At 32.2% G+C, this 24,893-nt stretch overlaps 2 protein-coding genes across 2 annotated transcripts; one reads left to right on the top strand and one right to left on the bottom strand.

Annotated features, from left to right (window-relative positions):
- Positions 1–2,666: 2,666 nt before the first annotated feature.
- LOC133650081 (GATA zinc finger domain-containing protein 1-like) lies at positions 2,667–16,404 on the bottom strand. Its single transcript, XM_062046895.1, has 5 exons — positions 15,327–16,404; positions 13,277–13,399; positions 13,141–13,200; positions 10,082–10,265; positions 2,667–3,364 (listed from the first exon to the last, which is right to left on the bottom strand). The coding sequence occupies exons 1-5, from the start codon at positions 15,522–15,524 to the stop codon at positions 3,162–3,164; spliced, it is 768 nt and encodes a 255-aa protein (XP_061902879.1). The 5' UTR covers positions 15,525–16,404; the 3' UTR covers positions 2,667–3,161.
- Positions 16,405–19,529: 3,125 nt separating this feature from the next.
- LOC133650092 (chromatin accessibility complex protein 1-like) lies at positions 19,530–23,539 on the top strand. Its single transcript, XM_062046914.1, has 3 exons — positions 19,530–19,775; positions 19,858–19,972; positions 21,916–23,539. Exons 1-3 carry the CDS (start codon positions 19,545–19,547, stop codon positions 21,996–21,998), a joined length of 429 nt encoding a protein of 142 aa, XP_061902898.1. The 5' UTR covers positions 19,530–19,544; the 3' UTR covers positions 21,999–23,539.
- The last annotated feature ends 1,354 nt before the right edge of the window (positions 23,540–24,893 follow it).

Consider the following 24,893-nt stretch of genomic DNA (forward strand, 5'->3'; position numbering starts at 1 on the left):
AAAACATTTACACTATTTATTTTTCAAACAGATTTGTTTACTAGTAAACAAATCTGGAAAAAATAAATAATGCAAATGTTTTGTTTACTAGTAAACAAAACATTTACTCGTTTTATTTTTCAAACACAGATTTGTTTACTAGTAAACAAATCTGGAAAAAATAAATAATGTAAATGTTTTGTTTACTAGTAAACAAAACATTTACTGGTTTTATTTTTAAAAAACAGATTTGTTTACTAGTAAACAAATCATTTACATGATTAATTTTTTAAACACAGATTTGTTTACTAGTAAACAAATAATTTACATGATTATTTTTTTAAACACGGATTTGTTTACTAATAAACAAATCTGGAAAAAATAAATCATGTAAATGTTTTGTTTACTAGTAAACAAAACATTTACTCGTTTTATTTTTCAAACACAGATTTGTTTACTAGTAAACAAATCATTTACATGATTAATTTTTTAAACACAGATTTGTTTACTAGTAAACAAATCTGGAAAAAATAAATCATGTAAATGTTTTGTTTACTAGTAAACAAAACATTTACTCGTTTTATTTTTCAAACACAGATTTGTTTACTAGTAAACAAATCATTTACATGATTAATTTTTTAAACACAGATTTGTTTACTAGTAAACAAAACATTTACCTGATTTATTTACTAGTAAACAAAACATGTACAGGATTATTTTTTAAACACGTTTGTTTACTAGCAAACAAAACATTTACATGATTTATTTTTTCCTGTTTTTTTACTAGTGAACAAAACATTTACTCGTTTTATTTTTCAAACACAGATTTGTTTACTAGTAAACAAAACATTTGACTGATTTATTTACTAGCAAAGAAAACATTTACCTGATTTATTTACTAGTAAACAAAAATGTTTACATGATTTGTTTTTCAAACAGATTTGTTTACTAGTAAACAAAACATTTACATGATACATTTTTCAGATTTGTTTACTAGTAAACAAAACATTTTTCACAAATGTGTTTACAAGTAAACAAAATATTTACACTATTTATTTTTCCAAACACAGATTTGTTTACTAGTAAACAAAACATTTACATGATTTATTTTTCAAAAAGATTTGTTTACTAGTAAACAAAACATTTACATTTTTCACAAATGTGTTTACTAGTAAACAAAATATTTACCATGATTTATTTTTCCAAACACAGATTTGTTTACTAGTAAACAAATCATTTACATGATTAATTTTTTAAACACAGATTTGTTTACTAGTAAACAAATCATTTACATGATTAATTTTTTAAACAGAGATTTGTTTACTAGTAAACAAAACATTTACATTATTTTTCAAACATATATTTGTTTACTTGCAACCAAAATATTTACATCATTTATTATTGAAACATACACATTTGTTTACTCGTAAACAAAACATTTACACTATTTATTTTTCAAACAGATTTTTTTCCTGGTAAACAAAACATTCCCATGATTTATTTTCCAAACACATTTGTTTACTTGTAAACAAAACATTTACATTATTTTACAAACATATATGTGTTTACTTGTAAACAAAAATTTACATTATTTTTCAAACAGATGTTTACTTGTAACCAAAATATTTACATTATTTATTTTTCAAACGTACACATTTGTTTACTTGTAAACAAAACATTTACATGATGTATTTGTCAACAACACACATTGTTTACTAGTAAACAAAACATTGACATGATGTATTTGTCAAAAACACACATTGTTTACTAGTAAAGAAAACATTTACATGATGTATTTGTCAAAAACACACATTGTTTACTAGTAAACAAAACATTTACATGATGTATTTGTCAAAAACACACATTGTTTACTAGTAAACAAAACATTTACATGATGTATTTGTCAACAACATACATTGTTTACTAGTAAACAAAACATTTACATGATGTATTTGTCAACAACACACATTGTTTACTAGTAAACAAAACATTTACATGATGTATTTGTCAACAACACACATTGTTTACTAGTAAACAAAACATTTACATGATGTATTTGTCAACAACACACATTGTTTACTAGTAAACAAAACATTTACATGATGTATTTGTCAACAACACACATTGTTTACTAGTAAACAAAACATTTAGATGATGTATTTGTCAACAACACACATTGTTTACTAGTAAACAAAACATTTACATGATGTATTTGTCAACAACACACATTGTTTACTAGTAAACAAAACATTTAGATGATGTATTTGTCAACAACACACATTGTTTACTAGTAAACAAAACATTTAGATCATGTATTTGTCAACAACACACATTGTTTACTAGTAAACAAAACATTTAGATGATGTATTTGTCAACAACACACATTGTTTACTAGTAAACAAAACATTTAGATGATGTATTTGTCAACAACACACATTGTTTACTAGTAAACAAAACATTTAGATGATGTATTTGTCAACAACACACATTGTTTACTAGTAAACAAAACATTTAGATGATGTATTTGTCAACAACACACATTGTTTACTAGTAAACAAAACATTTAGATGATGTATTTGTCAACAACACACATTGTTTACTAGTAAACAAAACATTTAGATGATGTATTTGTCAACAACACACATTGTTTACTAGTAAACAAAACATTTAGATGTATTTGTCAACAACACACATTGTTTACTAGTAAACAAAACATTTAGATGATGTATTTGTCAACAACACACATTGTTTACTAGTAAACAAAACATTGACATGATGTATTTGTCAACAACACACATTGTTTACTAGTAAACAAAACATTTACATGATGTATTTGTCAACAACACACATTGTTTACTAGTAAACAAAACATTTAGATGATGTATTTGTCAACAACACCCATTGTTTACTAGTAAACAAAACATTTACATGATGTATTTGTCAACAACACACATTGTTTACTAGTAAACAAAACATTTACATGATGTATTTGTCAACAACACCCATTGTTTACTAGTAAACAAAACATTTAGATGATGTATTTGTCAACAACACTTTAAATCTGCAGGTCTTTGACTGCTGGGTCTGGCTGGAGCCATGAAGGTGAGACCAGGACCAGGACTAGGACCAGGACCAGGAACAGGACTGTACAAAAGGTCCATGTCAGCTAGCAGGTGCTACCGCTAACTGGCCCCGCCCACAGCCTCCTTGAGGGCCAGCACAGGTGTGCTGCCAGGTGAGGGTGTGATGTGAGTCCAGATGTAGCCTCTCTCTGCCCTGCAGGCCAGTGTAGGGAAAGGTGAGCTGCGGGACCTGAAGTACTCTGAGGGGGCGTGGCATACGAAGTCCAGGTACTCCATCTTCCTGGGCAGGTCTTCTTCTGGACCTGACAACACATACTAGTATTCACTTTATGACAACACATACTAGTATTCACTTTATGACAACACATACTAGTGTTCACTTTATGACAACACATACTGGTATTCACTTTATGACAACACATACTAGTATTCACTTTATGACAACACATACTAGTATTCACTTTATGACAACACATACTAGTGTTCACTTTATGACAACACATACTAGTATTCACTTTATGACAACACACGCTTCCATACTAGTATTCACTTTATGACAACACATCCTTCCCTACTAGTATTCACTTCATGACAACACATGCTTCCATACTAGTATTCACTTTATGACAACACATGCTTCCATACTAGTATTCACTTTATGACAACACATGCTTCCATACTAGTATTCACTTTATGACAACACATCCTTCCCTACTAGTATTCACTTTATGACAACACATGCTTCCATACTAGTATTCACTTTATGACAACACATCCTTCCCTACTAGTATTCACTTTATGACAACACATGCTTCCCTACTAGTGTTCACTTTATGACAACACATGCTTCCATACTAGTATTCACTTTATGACAACACATACTAGTATTCACTTTATGACAACACATACTAGTGTTCACTTTATGACAACACATGCTTCCATACTAGTATTCACTTTATGACAACACATGCTTCCATACTAGTATTCACTTTATGACAACACATGCTTCCATACTAGTATTCACTTTATGACAACACATGCTTCCATACTAGTATTCACTTTATGACAACACATGCTTCCATACTAGTATTCACTTTATGACAACACATCCTTCCCTACTAGTATTCACTTTATGACAACACATGCTTCCATACTAGTATTCACTTTATGACAACACATCCTTCCCTACTAGTATTCACTTTATGACAACACATGCTTCCCTACTAGTGTTCACTTTATGACAACACATGCTTCCATACTAGTATTCACTTTATGACAACACATACTAGTATTCACTTTATGACAACACATACTAGTGTTCACTTTATGACAACACATGCTTCCATACTAGTATTCACTTTATGACAACACATGCTTCCATACTAGTATTCACTTTATGACAACACATGCTTCCATACTAGTATTCACTTTATGACAACACATGCTTCCATACTAGTATTCACTTTATGACAACACATCCTTCCCTACTAGTATTCACTTTATGACAACACATGCTTCCATACTAGTATTCACTTCATGACAACACATGCTTCCCTACTAGTATTCACTTTATGACAACACATGCTTCCATACTAGTATTCACTTTATGACAACACATGCTTCCATACTAGTATTCACTTTATGACAACACATGCTTCCATACTAGTATTCACTTTATGACAACACATCCTTCCCTACTAGTATTCACTTTATGACAACACATGCTTCCATACTAGTATTCACTTTATGACAACACATGCTTCCATACTAGTATTCACTTTATGACAACACATGCTTCCATACTAGTATTCACTTTATGACAACACATGCTTCCATACTAGTATTCACTTTATGACAACACATCCTTCCCTACTAGTATTCACTTTATGACAACACATGCTTCCATAGTAGTATTCACTTTATGACAACACATCCTTCCCTACTAGTATTCACTTTATGACAACACATGCTTCCCTACTAGTGTTCACTTTATGACAACACATGCTTCCATACTAGTATTCACTTTATGACAACACATACTAGTATTCACTTTATGACAACACATACTAGTGTTCACTTTATGACAACACATGCTTCCATACTAGTATTCACTTTATGACAACACATGCTTCCATACTAGTATTCACTTTATGACAACACATGCTTCCATACTAGTATTCACTTTATGACAACACATCCTTCCCTACTAGTATTCACTTTATGACAACACATGCTTCCATACTAGTATTCACTTCATGACAACACATGCTTCCCTACTAGTATTCACTTTATGACAACACATGCTTCCATACTAGTATTCACTTTATGACAACACATGCTTCCATACTAGTATTCACTTTATGACAACACATGCTTCCATACTAGTATTCACTTTATGACAACACATCCTTCCCTACTAGTATTCACTTTATGACAACACATGCTTCCATACTAGTATTCACTTTATGACAACACATGCTTCCATACTAGTATTCACTTTATGACAACACATGCTTCCATACTAGTATTCACTTTATGACAACACATGCTTCCATACTAGTATTCACTTTATGACAACACATGCTTCCCTACTAGTATTCACTTTATGACAACACATGATTCCATACTAGTATTCACTTTATGACAACACATACTAGTATTCACTTTATGACAACACATACTAGTGTTCACTTTATGACAACACATACTAGTGTTCACTTTATGACAACACATCCTTCCCTACCAATATTCACTTTATGACAACACATGCTTCCATACTAGTATTCACTTTATGACAACACATACTAGTATTCACTTTATGACAACACATACTAGTATTCACTTTATGACAACACATGCTTCCATACTAGTATTCACTTTATGACAACACATGCTTCCATACTAGTATTCACTTTATGACAACACATGCTTCCATACTAGTATTCACTTTATGACAACACATCCTTCCCTACTAGTATTCACTTTATGACAACACATCCTTCCATACTAGTATTCACTTTATGACAACACATGCTTCCATACTAGTATTCACTTTATGACAACACATGCTTCCATACTAGTATTCACTTTATGACAACACATGCTTCCATACTAGTATTCACTTTATGACAACACATCCTTCTCTACTAGTATTCACTTTATGACAACACATGCTTCCATACTAGTATTCACTTTATGACAACACATACTAGTATTCACTTTATGACAACACATCCTTCCCTACTAGTATTCACTTTATGACAACACATCCTTCCCTACTAGTATTCACTTTATGACAACACATCCTTCCCTACTAGTATTCACTTTATGACAACACATGCTTCCATACTAGTATTCACTTTATGACAACACATGCTTCCCTACTAGTATTCACTTTATGACAACACATGCTTCCATACTAGTATTCACTTTATGACAACACATGCTTCCCTACTAGTATTCACTTTATGACAACACATGCTTCCATACTAGTATTCACTTTATGACAACACATGCTTCCCTACTAGTATTCACTTTATGACAACACATACTAGTATTCACTTTATGACAACACATACTAGTGTTCACTTTATGACAACACATGCTTCCATACTAGTATTCACTTTATGACAACACATGCTTCCATACTAGTATTCACTTTATGACAACACATGCTTCCATACTAGTATTCACTTTATGACAACACATGCTTCCCTACTAGTATTCACTTTATGACAACACATGCTTCCATACTAGTATTCACTTTATGACAACACATGCTTCCCTACTAGTATTCACTTTATGACAACACATGCTTCCATACTAGTATTCACTTTATGACAACACATGCTTCCCTACTAGTATTCACTTTATGACAACACATACTAGTATTCACTTTATGACAACACATACTAGTGTTCACTTTATGACAACACATGCTTCCATACTAGTATTCACTTTATGACAACACATGCTTCCATACTAGTATTCACTTTATGACAACACATGCTTCCCTACTAGTATTCACTTTATGACAACACATGCTTCCATACTAGTATTCACTTTATGACAACACATACTAGTATTCACTTTATGACAACACATGCTTCCATACTAGTATTCACTTCATGACAACACATGCTTCCCTACTAGTATTCACTTTATGACAACACATGCTTCCATACTAGTATTCACTTTATGACAACACATGCTTCCATACTAGTATTCACTTTATGACAACACATGCTTCCATACTAGTATTCACTTTATGACAACACATCCTTCCCTACTAGTATTCACTTTATGACAACACATGCTTCCCTACTAGTATTCACTTTATGACAACACATGCTTCCATACTAGTATTCACTTTATGACAACACATGCTTCCATACTAGTACTCCTTTTATGACACTTTGTGACAACACCTGCCTACCAAGGATGTAGGATCCATACTAGTACTCCTTTTATGACACTTTGTGACAACACATGCTTCCATACTAGTACTCCTTTTATGACAACACATGCTTCCATACTAGTACTCCTTTTATGACAACACATGCTTCCATACTAGTACTCCTTTTATGACAACACATGCTTCCATACTAGTACTCCTTTTATGACAACACATGCTTCCATACTAGTACTCCTTTTATGACACTTTGTGACAACACCTGCCTACCAAGGATGTAGGATCCATACTAGTACTCCTTTTATGACACTTTGTGACAACACATGCTTCCATACTAGTACTCCTTTTATGACAACACATGCTTCCATACTAGTACTCCTTTTATGACAACACATGCTTCCATACTAGTACTCCTTTTATGACAACACATGCTTCCATACTAGTACTCCTTTTATGACAACACATGCTTCCATACTAGTACTCCTTTTGTGACAACACCTGCCTACCAAGGATGTAGGATCCATACTAGTACTCCTTCTATGACACTTTGTGAGAAGATGTGCCTACCAAGGATGTAGGATCCATACTAGTACTCCTTTTATGACACTTTGTGACAACACATGTCTACCAAGGATGTAGGTTCCATACTAGTACTCCTTTTATGACACTTTGTGAGAAGATGTGCCTACCAAGGATGTAGGATCCATACTAGTACTCCTTTTATGACAACACCTGCCTACCAAGGATGTAGGATCCATACTAGTACTCCTTTTATGACACTTTGTGACAACACATGTCTACCAAGGATGTAAGTTCCATACTAGTACTCCTTTTATGACACTTTGTGACAACACCTGCCTACCAAGGATGTAGGATCCATACTAGTACTCCTTTTATGACACTTTGTGACAACACATGTCTACCAAGGATGTAAGTTCCATACTAGTACTCCTTTTATGACACTTTGTGACAACACCTGCCTACCAAGGATGTAGGATCCATACTAGTACTCCTTTTATGACACTTTGTGACAACACCTGCCTACCAAGGATGTAGGATGCATACTAGTACTCCTTTTATGACACTTTGTGACAACACATGTCTACCAAGGATGTAAGTTCCATACTAGTACTCCTTTTATGACACTTTGTGACAACACCTGCCTACCAAGGATGTAGGATCCATACTAGTACTCCTTTTATGACACTTTGTGACAACACCTGCCTACCAAGGATGTAGGATCCATACTAGTACTCCTTTTATGACAACACCTGCCTACCAAGGATGTAGGATCCATACTAGTACTCCTTTTATGACACTTTGTGACAACACATGTCTACCAAGGATGTAAGTTCCATACTAGTACTCCTTTTATGACACTTTGTGACAACACCTGCCTACCAAGGATGTAGGATCCATACTAGTACTCCTTATATGACACTTTGTGACAACACCTGCCTACCAAGGATGTAGGATGCATACTAGTACTCCTTTTATGACACTTTGTGACAACACCTGCCTACCAAGGATGTAGGATCCATACTAGTACTCCTTTTATGACACTTTGTGACAACACCTGCCTACCAAGGATGTAGGATGCATACTAGTACTCCTTTTATGACACTTTGTGACAACACATGTCTACCAAGGATGTAAGTTCCATACTAGTACTCCTTTTATGACACTTTGTGACAACACCTGCCTACCAAGGATGTAGGATCCATACTAGTACTCCTTTTATGACACTTTGTGACAACACCTGCCTACCAAGGATGTAGGATCCATACTAGTACTCCTTTTATGACACTTTGTGACAACACCTGCCTACCAAGGATGTAGGATCCATACTAGTACTCCTTTTATGACACTTTGTGACAACACCTGCCTACCAAGGATGTAGGATCCATACTAGTACTCCTTTTATGACACTTTGTGAGAAGATGTGCCTACCAAGGATGTAGGATCCATACTAGTACTCCTTTTATGACACTTTGTGACAACACATGTCTACCAAGGATGTAAGTTCCATACTAGTACTCCTTTTATGACACTTTGTGACAACACCTGCCTACCAAGGATGTAGGATCCATACTAGTACTCCTTATATGACACTTTGTGACAACACCTGCCTACCAAGGATGTAGGATGCATACTAGTACTCCTTTTATGACACTTTGTGACAACACCTGCCTACCAAGGATGTAGGATCCATACTAGTACTCCTTTTATGACACTTTGTGACAACACCTGCCTACCAAGGATGTAGGATGCATACTAGTACTCCTTTTATGACACTTTGTGACAACACATGTCTACCAAGGATGTAAGTTCCATACTAGTACTCCTTTTATGACACTTTGTGACAACACCTGCCTACCAAGGATGTAGGATCCATACTAGTACTCCTTTTATGACACTTTGTGACAACACATGTCTACCAAGGATGTAAGTTCCATACTAGTACTCCTTTTATGACACTTTGTGACAACACCTGCCTACCAAGGATGTAGGATCCATACTAGTACTCCTTTTATGACACTTTGTGACAACACCTGCCTACCAAGGATGTAGGATCCATACTAGTACTCTTTTTATGACACATGCTCACCCAGGATGTAGGTCCCAGCATCAAAGTGGTCTTGAGGACTGGCCTGAGTGGGCAGCAGCCAGGTGAGAGCAGCACTCTTCTGGCAGTACTGGTCCTGGACAAAACCTCGGATCTGAGCAAAGTACGACTTTCCGTCCTCCTCGTCAATCACCTTGATCACGTCCCCGATCTGGTAGAACACACCCTGACACACAAACACAACACATGTGGTAGAACACACCCTGACACACAAACACAACACATGTGGTAGAACACACCCTGACACACAAACACATGTGGTAGAACACACCCTGACACACAAACACAACACATGTGGTAGAACACACCCTGACACACAAACACATGTGGTAGAACACACCCTGACACACAACACATGTGGTAGAACACACCCTGACACACAAACACAACACATGTGGTAGAACACACCCTGACACACAAACACAACACATGTGGTAGAACACACCCTGACACACAACACATGTGGTAGAACACACCCTGACACACAACACATGTGGTAGAACACACCCTGACACACAAACACATGTGGTAGAACACACCCTGACACACAAACACATGTGGTAGAACACACCCTGACACACAAACACATGTGGTAGAACACACCCTGACTATTCTGTCTATAACTACCTTATTGTTAATAATAACTACCTTTTTGTCTATAACTACCGTATTGTTTATTATAACTACTATTTTGTTCATAACTACCTATTGTTTATAATAACTACCTTTTTGTTCATTATAACTACCCTTTTGTTTATAACTACCTTATTGTTTATAATAACTACCTTATTGTTTCTATAACTACCTTTTGTTTATAACTATGTTTTTGTTCATAATAACTACCTTATGGTTAATTATAACTACCTTTTTGTTTATAATAACTACCTATTGTTTATAATAACTAAATTTTTGTTTATAATAGCTACCTTTTTGTTTATAACAACTACCTATTTATAATAACTAAATGTTTGTTTATAATAACTACCTTATTGTTTCTATACCTACATTTTGTTTATAACTACCTCGTTTATAAAAACTACTTTTCTGTCTATAACTACCTTATTGTTTATTATAACTACCTTTTGTTTATAACTACCTTATTGTTTATAATAACTACCTTTTTGTTTATAACAATTAGCTGTTTGTCTATAACTACCTTATTGTTTATTATAACTACCTTTTTGTCTATAACTAGCTTGTTTAGCATAACTACCTTTTTGTTTATAAAAACTACCTTTTTGTTTATAATTAGTAGATTTTTGTCAATAATAACTACCTTGTTGATTATAATAACTACATTTTTGTTTACAATAACTACCTTATTGTTTCTAATAACTGCATGTTTGTTTCTAATAACTACCTTATTGTTTATAATAACTACCTTATTGCTTATAATAACTACATTTTTGTTTATAACAACTAGCTATTTGTAACTACCTTATTCTTTATTATAACTACCTTTTTGTCTATAACTACCTTGTTTATAACTATATTTTTGTTTATAATAAGTACATTTTTGTCTATAAAAACTACCTTGTTGATTATAATAACTACATTTTTTATTTATAATAACATTTTTGTCTATAATAACTACCTTATTTATAATAACTACTTGTTTTTATAACTACCTTGTTTATTATAACTACCTTGTTTATAAAAAATACCTTTTTGTATACGACTACCTTATTGTTCATTTTAACTATGTTTTTGTCTATAACTACCTTATTGTTTATAATAACTACTTTTTTGTTTATATTAACTACCTTTTTGTTTATAACTGCCATTTTGTTTATAACTACCTTTTTGTTTATAATAACTACCGTTTTGTTTCTAATAACTACTTTTTTGTTTCTAATAACTACTTTTTTGTTTATAATAACTACATTTTTGTTTATAATAACTACCGTTTTGTTTCTAATAACTACTTTTTTGTTTATAATAACTACATTTTTGTTTATAATAACTACCGTTTTGTTTATAATAACTACTTTTTTGTTTCTAATAGCTACTTTTTTGTTTATAACTACCATTTTGTTTATAATAACTACCATTTTGTTTATAACTACTTTTTTGTTTATAACTACTTTTTTTGTTCATAATAACTACATTTTTGTTTATAATAACTACCTTTTTGTTTTAAAAAAGCTACCTTTGTGTTTATAATAACTAAACTTTTGTTTATAAAACTAGCCTTAATGTTTCTAACAAGCCTTAATGTTGTTAAATAACTACCGTATTATTCCTAATAACAAGCCTTATTGTTCATAATAACTTCTTGGCTATAATAACATACTTTATTGTTTATAAAAACAAGCCTTATTGTTTATAATAAATACCCCTATTGATTTAATAACAAGCCTTATTGTTTACAATAACAAGGCTTATTATTTATAATCTCAAGGCTTATTATTTATCATAACTCGGGTTAATATTTATAATATCTATGCATATTATTTATCATAACTTGGGTTATTAAGAATAATATAAATGCTTATTATTAATCATAACTTGGGTTATGATTAATAATATAGATGCTTATTATTCATCATAACTTGGGTTATTATGTATAATATCAATTCTTATTATTAATCATAACTTGGGTTATTATTCATATCAATGCTTATTATTAATCATAACTTGGATTAGTATTAATAATTCTAATGCTTATTATTAATCATAACCTGGTTATGATTAATATATCAATGCTTACTATTAATCCTAACGTGTGTTATTATCAACATCAATGCTTATTATTAATCCTAACTTGTGTTATTATCAACATCAATGCTTATCATGAATCATAACTTGTGTTATAATTATTAATATCAATGCGTATTATGAATCCTAACTTGCGTTATTATTATTATTAATATCAATGCTTATTATGAATCCTAACTTGTGTTATTATTATTAATATAAATGCTTATTATGAATCCTAACTTGTGTTATTATTATTAATATCAATGCTTATCATGAACCATAACTTGCATTATTATGATTAAAATCCATGCTAATTATGAATGATAATGGGTTATTGCTACCTTATGGAAGACAGACTCTGCAGTGATGATGGTTGCTACAGATTCTGGAGCTTTGATTGGCTGCAAAGAAGCACACACAAAATGTAATAATTAATAAGCAGGTGAAAAAGTAGGAAGATAAAAATATGAAAATTACATTCTTCAATTTAAAAATGTGTCTTCTCCCTTTGCCTTTGGTGGAAACTTTCTTGTCAGACGCAGGAGTTTTGTACTTGGTGCTCCTCAGACGAGCTGACCTTCTGTGGATCTCCTGTTTGCACTGCGGGAATATCACAGCATAGCAGGACATATTATACCAACATTTCAATAACAGGGAATATTGTATCATATCAATAATTGTAAATATTATATCATCATATCAATAATTGTAAATATTATATCATCATATCAATAACTGTAAATATTATACCACCATATCAATAACAGGGAACATTGTATCATATCAACAACTGTAAATATTATACCACCATATCAATAACTGTAAATATTATACCACCTTATCAATAACAGGGAACATTGTATCATCAAATCAATAACTGTAAATATGATATCACCATATCAATAACAGGGAACATTGTATCATCAAATCAATAACTGTAAATATTATATCACCATATCAATAACAGGGAACATTGTATCATCATATCAATAACTGTAAATATTATATCACCATATCAATAAAAGGGAATATTGTATCACCATATCAATAACTGTAAATATTATATCATCATATCAATAACTGTAAATAGTATATCACCATATCAATAACAGGGAACATTGTATCATCATATCAATAACTGTAAATATGATATCACCATATCAATAACTGTAAATATTATATCACCATATCAATAAAAGGGAATATTGTATCACCATATCAATAACTGTAAATATTATATCATCATATCAATAACTGTAAATAGTATACCACCATATCAATAACAGGGAACATTGTATCATCAAATCAATAACTGTAAATATTATATCACCATATCAATAACAGGGAACATTGTATCATCAAATCAATAACTGTAAATATGATATCACCATATCAATAACAGGGGACATTGTATCACCATATCAATAACTGTAAATATTATATCATCATATCAATAACTGTAAATATTATACCACCATATCAATAAAAGGGAATATTGTATCACCATATCAATAACTGTAAATATTATATCATCATATCAATAACAGTAAATATGATATCACCATATCAATAACAGGGAACATTGTATCATCAAATCAATAACTGTAAATATTATATCATCATATCAATAACTGTAAATATTATACCACCATATCAATAACAGGGAACATTGTATCATCAAATCAATAACTGTAAATATTATATCATCATATCAATAACAGTAAATATTATATCATCATATCAATAACTGTAAATATTATATCATCATATCAATAACTGTAAATATTATACCACCATATCAATAAAAGGGAATATTGTATCACCATATCAATAACTGTAAATATTATATCATCATATCAATAACTGTAAATATTATATCATCATATCAATAACAGGGAACATTGTATCATCAAATCAATAACTGTAAATATTATATCATCATATCAATAATTGTAAATATTATATCATCATATCAATAACAGGGAACATTGTGTCATCATATCAATAACTGTAAATATTATATCACCATATCAATAACTGTAAATATTATATCACCATATCAATAAAAGGGAATATTGTATCATCATATCAATAACTGTAAATATTATATCATCATATCAATAACTGTAAATATTGTATCACCATATCAATAACAGTAAATATTATATCTCAATAATAAATCAATAATCATAATAATCAATCAATCAATCAATGTTTATTTATATAGCCCTAAATCACAAGTGTCTCAAAGGGCTGTACGACATAATCAATAATAAAATGACAATATCAATAATAGGAGGATAATGTCAATAATAAGATGATAATATCAATAATAAGAAGATAATATCAATAATCAATAATAAGATGACAATATCAATAATCAATAATACGATGACAATATCAATAATAAGAAGATAATATCAATAATAAGATGACAATATCAATAATAAGAAGATAATATCAATAATAAGATGACAATATCAATAATAATAAGATAATATGAATAATAAGATGATAATCCTGGCACCTGCTTCATGGCGGGGCTGCCTGCGGACCCACTGGAGGCTCCAGCGGAGGCCGCGGAGGTGAAGGAAGTTCCTGCGGCCACGAAGCTGCTCTTCACCGCGCAGTTGTTGCACAAGATGTCGCCCTGGCTGCCTTTCTTCCACATGGACGAAGAGTTGCTCTTGCACTGCGAGCAGCTCGGCTTCAGACCCAGCGGCATGACGATGAAGAATATTAGTACTATTATTATTATGATGAATATTATCTTATCAGTCTTCTCTTGTCTAGCTTTCTTCACGCCAGCGAGTAATAGAATTATTATGATGAATATTATCTTTAGGACGCAAACAAGTCCTTCAGTATCGCTTTATTCACGCCAGCGAAGGTTAGTAATATAATTATGATGATGAATATTATCTTTAGGACGCAAACAAGTCCTTCAGTCTGGCTTTCTTCACGCCATTAAAGGTTAGCCGCCATTGCTAAAATAACAACACTTTTCTTCTTCTGCTGTTTTCGCTCATCGAGGCTCTGCTGCCCCCTGCTGCATTGGAGGGGGAAGCTGCCCCCTGCTGCATTGGAGGCGGAAGCAAACGACTGGATTTTAAAGTAGAATCGATATAAATACCGAGAGATCGTCGCAGAAAATCATAGAAGTGCCTCTCTGGACAGCATTATGATTTATATTAGGGTTATTGATAACCTATAATCGATAAACCACAAAGGCAAAGTGGGAGTGTGTTATGTCCCTGACGGCGTACCGTAGATTGCTCTCTTAAAATGGCGGGCAGTATACGCATGCGTATTACGATCATGGCTACACCGCCGTTTGTTTATGCTGTAAATTGTTTAAAACAATTAAAAATAAAAATGTCTCACGGATAACAATTGAAATTTCTCCAATAAAGACAATAATTTCAGGGCTTTTAGTATTCTAGTTTATTTTTTTCATTTTATGAATTTGGGGTCAACGGTCAGAATTTGACTTGTATGTATGAACAATTTAGCTTGCGACTTAACAATATTAATAATCATTTCTAGGTTGTTATCTTTCATAAATATACCAAATGTAATTTCTTCTATCGCTATAGACTTAGACAAACTTTTATGATCCACAAGGGAATTTTTCCTGACAACAACAAATGTACAATATCCCATAACAACAACAAATGCACAGTATCGCATTACAACAACAAATGCACAGTATCGCATTACAACAACAAATGCACAATATCACATTACAACAACAAATGCACAGTATCGCATTACAACAACAAATGCACAGTATCGCATTACAACAACAAATGCACAGTATCGCATTACAACAACAAACAGTTGTCAAACACAATGTTACAATTCACACTGCACTTTCATTTATGAACACAAAAAAAAAATACAATGCAACAAATTTAATTAAATTAAATTAGAATTTAAAAACATAAATATTTATTTATGTGTATTTATCTTGTTACTGTATCACGTTGTACAATTAAATAACAGTAACAACAGTGAACACTGGATCAATAATACTGCATCAATGACAGTTAACACTACATTCAAATATTGTATCAATAATCCTAAACACTATAATTAATAACAGTAAACACGGCATTAGAAATATTGCGTCAATAATTGTAAACATTATATTAGAAATATTGTATCATTATCAGTATCATTATCAAAAACAGTTAATATTATACTACAAATATTGTATCAATAACAGTAAACATTATATTATAAATATTGTATCGATAACAGTAACCATTATATTATAAATATTGTATCGTTAACAGTAAACATTATATTATATTGTATCAATAATAGTGGATATTATATTAGAAATATTGTATCGATAAGTTAACAATTTATTAGAAATATTGTATCAATAACAGTAAATATTATATTAGAAATATTGTATCAATAACAGTAAATATTATATTAGAAATATTGTATCAAAAACAGTAAATATCATATTAGAAATATTGTATCAATAACAGTTATTGTTATGTTATAAATATGGCATAAATAACTGTATATATTATATTAGAAATATTGCATCAATGTGAGTAAATATTATATTATAAATATTGTATCAATAACAGTCAACAGTATATTAGAAATACTGTATCAATAAAAGTAAATATTATAATAAAAATATGGTATCAATAACAGTTAACAATATATTACAGAAATTGTGTCAATAATAGTAAATATTATATTAGAAATGTTGTACGAATAACAGATACATTATATGGAAATATTGTATCAATAAAAGTAAATATAATAAAAATATGTTATCAATAACAGTTAACAATATATTACAGAAATTGTGTCAATAATAGTAAATATTATATTAGAAATGTTGTACGAATAACAGATACATTATATGGAAATATTGTATCAATACAATTAAATATTATAATACAAATATTGTATCAATAACATTAAATACAATAATGAATTAAGTTATCTTCTTCCCACTCCGTTACAGGCAAAACTGGACAATCATGCATTACATTACCTTTTGCACTATATTAATTTATATTATTATGTGTTGTCAACTATTACTTTTTTTTCATGTCATTGCCTGAAATAAAAAAATAAATGAAATACAGTATCAGAAAAATATTGTATCAATAACAGGCCTTAAATGAATCCACAATGCAACAAAATGATGTAATTCAGTTTTAAAAAAACCATGTATATACATGTATTTATGTTGTTACTGTTTGTTTATAATTAGTAGATTTTTTGTCAATAATAACTACCTTGTTGATTATAATAAGTACATTTTTGTTTACAATAACTACCTTATTGTTTCTAATAACTGCATGTTTGTTTCTAATAACTACCTTATTGTTTATAATAACTACCTTATTGCTTATAATAACTACATTTTTGTTTATAACAACTAGCTATTTGTCTGTAACTACCTTATTCTTTATTATAACTACCTTTTTGTCTATAACTACCTTGTTTATAACTACATTTTTGTTTATAATAAGTACATTTTTGTCTATAAAAACTACCTTGTTGATTATAATAACTACATTTTTTATTTATAATAACAACATTTTTGTCTATAATAACTACCTTATTTATAATAACTACTTGTTTTTATAACTGCCTTGTTTATTATAACTACCTTTTTACTATAACTACCTTGTTTATAAAAACTACCTTTTTGTATACGACTACCTTATTGTTCATTTTAACTACATTTTTGTCTATAACTACCTTATTGTTTATAATAACTACTTTTTTGTTTATATTAACTACCTTTTTGTTTATAACTGCCATTTTGTTTATAACTACCTTTTTGTTTATAATAACTACCGTTTTGTTTCTAATAACTACTTTTTTGTTTCTAATAACTACTTTTTTGTTTATAATAACTACATTTTTGTTTATAATAACTACCGTTTTGTTTATAATAACTACCATTTTGTTTATAATAACTACCTTTTTTGTTTATAATAACTACATTTTTGTTTATAATAACTACCATTTTGTTTGTAACTACTTTTTTGTTTATAATAACTACTTTTTTGTTCATAATAACTACATTTTTGTTTATAATAACAATTGTTTATAATAACTACCTTTTTGTTTTAAAAAAGCTGCCTTTGTGTTTATAATAACTAAACTTTTGTTTATAAAACTAGCCTTAATGTTGTTGAATAACTACCGTATTATTCCTAATAACAAGCCTTATTGTTCATAATAACTTCTTGTCTATAATAACATACTTTATTGTTTATAAAAACGAGCCTTATTGTTTATAATAAATACCCCTATTGATTTAATAACAAGCCTTATTGTTTACAATAACAAGGCTTATTATTTATAATCTCAAGGTTTATATTTATAATATCTCGGGTTAATATTTATAATATCTATGCATATTATTTATCATAACTTGGGTTATTAAGAATAATATAAATGCTTATTATTTATCATAACTTGGGTTATTATGTATAATATAAATTATTATTATTAATCATAATTTGGGTTATTATTCATATCAATGCTTATTATTAATCATAACTTGGATTAGTATTAATAATTCTAATGCTTATTATTAATCATAACCTGGTTATGATTAATATATCAATGCTTATTATTAATGAATCATAACTTGTACAATTCTATTAATAATTAATACCACTTTGTTGTTTCCGGCGAGAGCAGTTCCACTCCACTCCAGCAGGGGGGCGCTGAGCCAACGCAATGAGCGAATATGTGCATGTTTGCCAGGAGAAGAAAGCTTCAGTCCGGCTTGAAAACAACCGTGTCGAAGCTCGCCAGCGCGGTGCAAATGTCGAAAAGGAGCCAGCACAAAGACGATGGGACGCCGGGGAGCAAGAAGAACATTTCCCTCCCCGTTTCTAGAGTGAGGCTCATCATGAAGAGCTCGCCGGATGTGTCCAACATTAACCAGGACGCGCTCTTCCTCACCACCAAGGCGACGGTAAGCAAGCTAGCCGTTGTTGTGGTCGTGCGGGAGGAAGTTGGGCGCTTTCAAAATAAAAACCCGGAACTCGTCATCGCAGGAGCTGTTTGTGCAGCATTTGGCGCTGAGCTCGTTGAACCAGCAAAACAACAGCTTGACTTACAGCGACCTCGCTAACACCGCAGAGGAGACGGAAACACTACAATTTCTCACAGGTGACATTTTCATTCATTTTCAGCACTTTTGTTTGAAATTGTACTTTTTCCCCCCGTGCATAGCTTGCGCCCACATGTAGCACGTACTTTGAGTGTCTAGAAAAGCGCTATATAAATCTAATCCATTATTATTATTATTATTATTACTGTAGCAAAGACCCGCCTTAAATACTAGCATGTTAGCATTAACATGTTAGCTGTTAACATGTTAGGGGTTAGCATTTTAACACTAGCATGTTAGGGGTTAGCATTTTAATGTTAGCATTAGCATGTTAGCTGTTAGCATGTTAGGGGTTAGCATTTTAACACTAGCATGTTGGGGGTTGGCATGTTAACACTAGCATGTTAGCATTAGCATGTTAGGGGTTACCATTTTAACACTAGTATGTTAGCTTTAGCATGTTAGCATGTTAAGGGTTAGCATTTTAACACTAGCATGTTGGGGGTTGGCATTTTAACACTAGCATGTTAGCATTAACATGTTAGGGGTTAGCATTTTAACACTAGCATGTTATGGGTTACCATTTTAACACTAGCATGTTAGGGGTTAGCATTTTAACGTTGGCATTAGCATGTTAGCTGTTAGCATGTTAGGGGTTAGCATTTTAACACTAGCATGTTGGGGGTTGGCATTTTGACACTAGCATGTTAGCATTAACATGTTAGCTGTTAACATGTTAGGGGTTAGCATTTTAACACTAGCATGTTAAGGGTTACCATTTTAACACTAGCATGTTAGGGGTTAGCATTTTAACGTTAGCATTAGCATGTTAGCTGTTAGCATGTTAGGGGTTAGCATTTTAACACTAGCATGTTGGGGGTTGACATTTTGACACTAGCATGTTAGCATTAACATGTTAGCTGTTAACATGTTAGGGGTTAGCATTTTAACACTAGCATGTTATGGGTTACCATTTTAACACTAGCATGTTAGGGGTTGGCATTTTAACGTTAGCATTAGCATGTTAGCTGTTAGCATGTTAGGGGTTAGCATTTTAACATTAGCATGTTAGGGGTTAGCATTTTAACTCTAGCATGTTAGCGGTGAGCATGTTAGCAATATCATGTTAGCGGTTAGCATGTTAGCAGTAACATCTTAGTTGTTAGCATGTTAGCACTAATATGTTAGAGGTTAGCATGTTACCACCAGTATGTTAGCGGTTAGCACGTTACCACCAGCATATTAGCAGTTAGCATGTTAGCGATTTGCATGTTAGCAGTTAGCATGTTAACACTAGCATCTTAGTTGTTAGCACTAGTATGTTAGCGGTTAGCATGTTACCACCAGCATATTAGCGGTTAGCATGTTAGCGATTTGCATGTTAGCAGTTAGCATGTTAGCGTTTAGCATGTTAACACCATCATCTTAGTTGTTAGCACTAGTATGTTAGAGGTTAACATGTTTGCGGATAGCATGTTACCACCAGCATGTTAGCAGTTAGCATGTTAGCGGTTTGCATGTTAGCAGTTAGCATGTTAGCGTTTAGCATGTTAGCTTTAGCATCTTAGTTGTTAGCATGTGAGTACTGTTATGTTAGAAGTTAGCATGTTACCACCAGCATGTTAGCAGTTAGCATGTTAACACCAGCATGTTAGCGGTTAGCTTGTTAGCAGTTAGCATGTTAGCGGTTAGCATTCTAGCATTTTAGCCTTTAGCATGTTAGCATTTATCTTGTTAGCAGTTAGCATGTTAACATTAGCATGTTAGCGGTTAGCTGGTTAGCACTAGTACTACATTAGTACCGCGGTACTAATGAATCAAAAACGGTACTATACTGCTACTATGTATGTGTAACATTTGTATCGTGTCCTGATTGTCATTGTAGTTTTACTTTTACTTTTTTATGTTGATTAATGCATTTTATTCCGCTTTGTGTATTTGTTGTCCTCTATATTGTTAGCATGCTGCACGTTTCAGCTTAAAATGTTTTTTTTCCTGGCAGATATTCTTCCGAAGAAGATCCTGGCCCGTGATTACCTCAAGTCTTTGGAGGACATGCAGGACCAGGAAGAAGCAGACCTGTGAAGCAAACATCACTTTGCTTTTGTCCTTCAAAGCTTTTAAAATGACTTGGCAGCGTTATGTTAGCACTAGCATGTTAGCAGTTATTTGTTAGCATGCGAGCACATGTATGTTAGTGGTTAGCACTAGCATGTTAGCATTAACATGTTAGCTGTTAGTGTTAGCATGTTAGCAGTTAGCATGTTAGCACTACCATGTTAGTGGTTAGCATGTTAGCACTAGTATGTCAGCTGTTAGCAGGCACATGCTAGCTGTTAGCATGTTAACACTAGCATGTAAGATGTTAGAATGTTAGCTGTTAGCATGCCATCATTAGCATGTTAGTGGTTTACATGTTAGCATGTTAGTGGTTAGCATGTTTAGACTAACATGTTAGCTGTTAGCATGTTAACATTAGTATGTTAGCGCTTAGCAGTTTAGCACTAACATGTTAGCTGAGAGTACTATCATGTTAGCAGTTAGCATGTTAGCTGTCAGCATGTGAGCACTAGTATGTTAGTGGTTAGCATGTTAGCACTAGTATGTCAACTGTTAGCATGAACAGGCTATCTGTCAGCATGTTAGCACTAGCATGTAAGATGTTAAAATGTTAGTTGTTAGCATGCTATCATTAGCATGTTAGTGGTTAACATGTTAGCATTATCATGTTAGTGGTTAGCATGTTTAGACCAACATGTTAGCTGTTGGCATGTTAACACTAGTATGTTAGCGCTTAGCAGTTTAGCACTAACATGTTAGCTGAGAGTACTATCATGTTAGCAGTTAGCATGTTAGCTGTTAGCATGTGAGCACTAGTATGTTAGTGGTTAGCATGTTAGCACTAGTATGTCAACTGTTAGCATGAACAGGCTATCTGTTAGCACTAGCATGTAAGATGTTAGAATGTTAGCTGTTAGCATGCTATCATTAGCATGTTAGTGGTTAACATGTTAGCATTAGCATGTTAGTGGTTAGCATGTTTAGACCAACATGTTAGCTGTTGGCATGTTAACACTAGTAGAGTACTATCATGTTAGCAGTTAGCATGTTAGCTGTTAGCATGTGAGCACTAGTATGTCAACTGTTAGCATGAACATGCTATCTGTTAGCATGTTAGCACTAGCATGTAAGATGTTAGAATGTTAGCTGTTAGCATGCTATCATTAGTATGTTAGTGGTTAACATGTTAGCATTAGCATGTTAGTGGTTAGCATGTTTAGACCAACATGTTAGCTGTTGGCATGTTAACACTAGTATGTTAGCGCTTAGCAGTTTAGCACTAATATGTTAGCTGTGAGTACTAGCATGTTAGCATATTAGCATTAGCATGTTAGCAGTTAGCATGCCAACGCCAGCATGTTAGCTGTTAGCATGTTAACACCAGCATTTTAGCTGTTAGCATGTTAGCATGAAAGCAAAACAAACAACTTTGCATCTTCAAAGATTGTGTGCATTGGTGTTAAATAGATGTAAACAATTGAAAAAGCGTTTTATTGGCTGTAAAATATCAAAGTTATATTTTCCCACGTCTTACTTCCTGTTATGTTGCTGATTAAACGTTTCCCAACATGCCTTTTTTATTATATTTATTTATATTATATTTATATTTATTTATGTTGTATTTATTTATGTTATATTTATTTATGTTATATTAATATTATATTTATATTTATTTATATTATATTTATATTTATGTTATATTTATATTTATTTATGTTATATTTATATTTATTTATGTTATATTAATATTATATTTATTTTATATTTATTTATGTTATATTTATTTATGTTATATTAATATTATATTTATATTTATTTATATTATATTTATATTTATGTTATATTTATATTTATTTATGTTATATTTATATTTATTTATGTTATATTTATTTATGTTATATTAATATTATATTTATATTTAATTATATTATATTATATTTATATTTATTTATGTTGTATTTATTTATGTTATATTTATTTATGTTACAATAATATTATATTTATGTTATATTTATATTTATTTATGTTATATTTATATTTATTTATGTTATATTTATTTATGTTATATTTATTTATGTTATATTAATTTTATATTTATGTTATATTTATATTTATTTATGTTATATTTATATTTATTTATGTTATATTTATATTCATGCTAGTCACACACTTCATGCTTTACAAGGTTTATTGTGCTACTCAGGCTGGACAATATTCCTACTAAGGGGGGAGGGGCAATCTGAGCGCTGGTGAGGTCACCGCAGGAGGAGGTTGTGGACCCTGTGAGGTCACCGCAGGAGGAGGTTGTGGATCCTGTGAGGTCCCCGCAGGAGGAGGTTGTGGACCCTGTGAGGTCACTGCAGGAGGAGGTTCTGGATCCTGTGAGGTCACCGCAGGAGGAGGTTGTGGACCCTGTGAGGTCACCGCAGGAGGAGGTTGTGGACCCTGTGAGGTCACCGCAGGAGGAGGTTGTGGATCCTGTGAGGTCCCCGCAGGAGGAGGTTGTGGACCCTGTGAGGTCACTGCAGGAGGAGGTTCTGGATCCTGTGAGGTCACCGCAGGAGGAGGTTGTGGACCCTGTGAGGTCACCGCAGGAGGAGGTTGTGGACCCTGTGAGGTCACCGCAGGAGGAGGTTGTGGACCCTGTGAGGTCACCGCAGGAGGAGGTTGTGGATCCTGATCTGCATGGCGACCAGACTCTCCTCCAGCGTGGACAAGTTCCTCTCCAGGGCGGCGGCAGTGAGCCGGCGGGCGCGTCCTGCTGTCCTGGTGTCGGCCATCTTGTCCTTCATGCTGTGTGGGCGGGGCACATGTCACATGATACAACTCTCTTTCCCTTTCCATACGATACTGATATTGATATCAGCAGGAATCCTTCATACCTGTATTATTATTTAGTTGTGTGGAACTTTGATGGAG

Source organism: Entelurus aequoreus, linkage group LG05 (assembly GCF_033978785.1).
Source record: "Entelurus aequoreus isolate RoL-2023_Sb linkage group LG05, RoL_Eaeq_v1.1, whole genome shotgun sequence".
In the NCBI taxonomy this organism is placed as follows: domain Eukaryota; kingdom Metazoa; phylum Chordata; class Actinopteri; order Syngnathiformes; family Syngnathidae; genus Entelurus; species Entelurus aequoreus.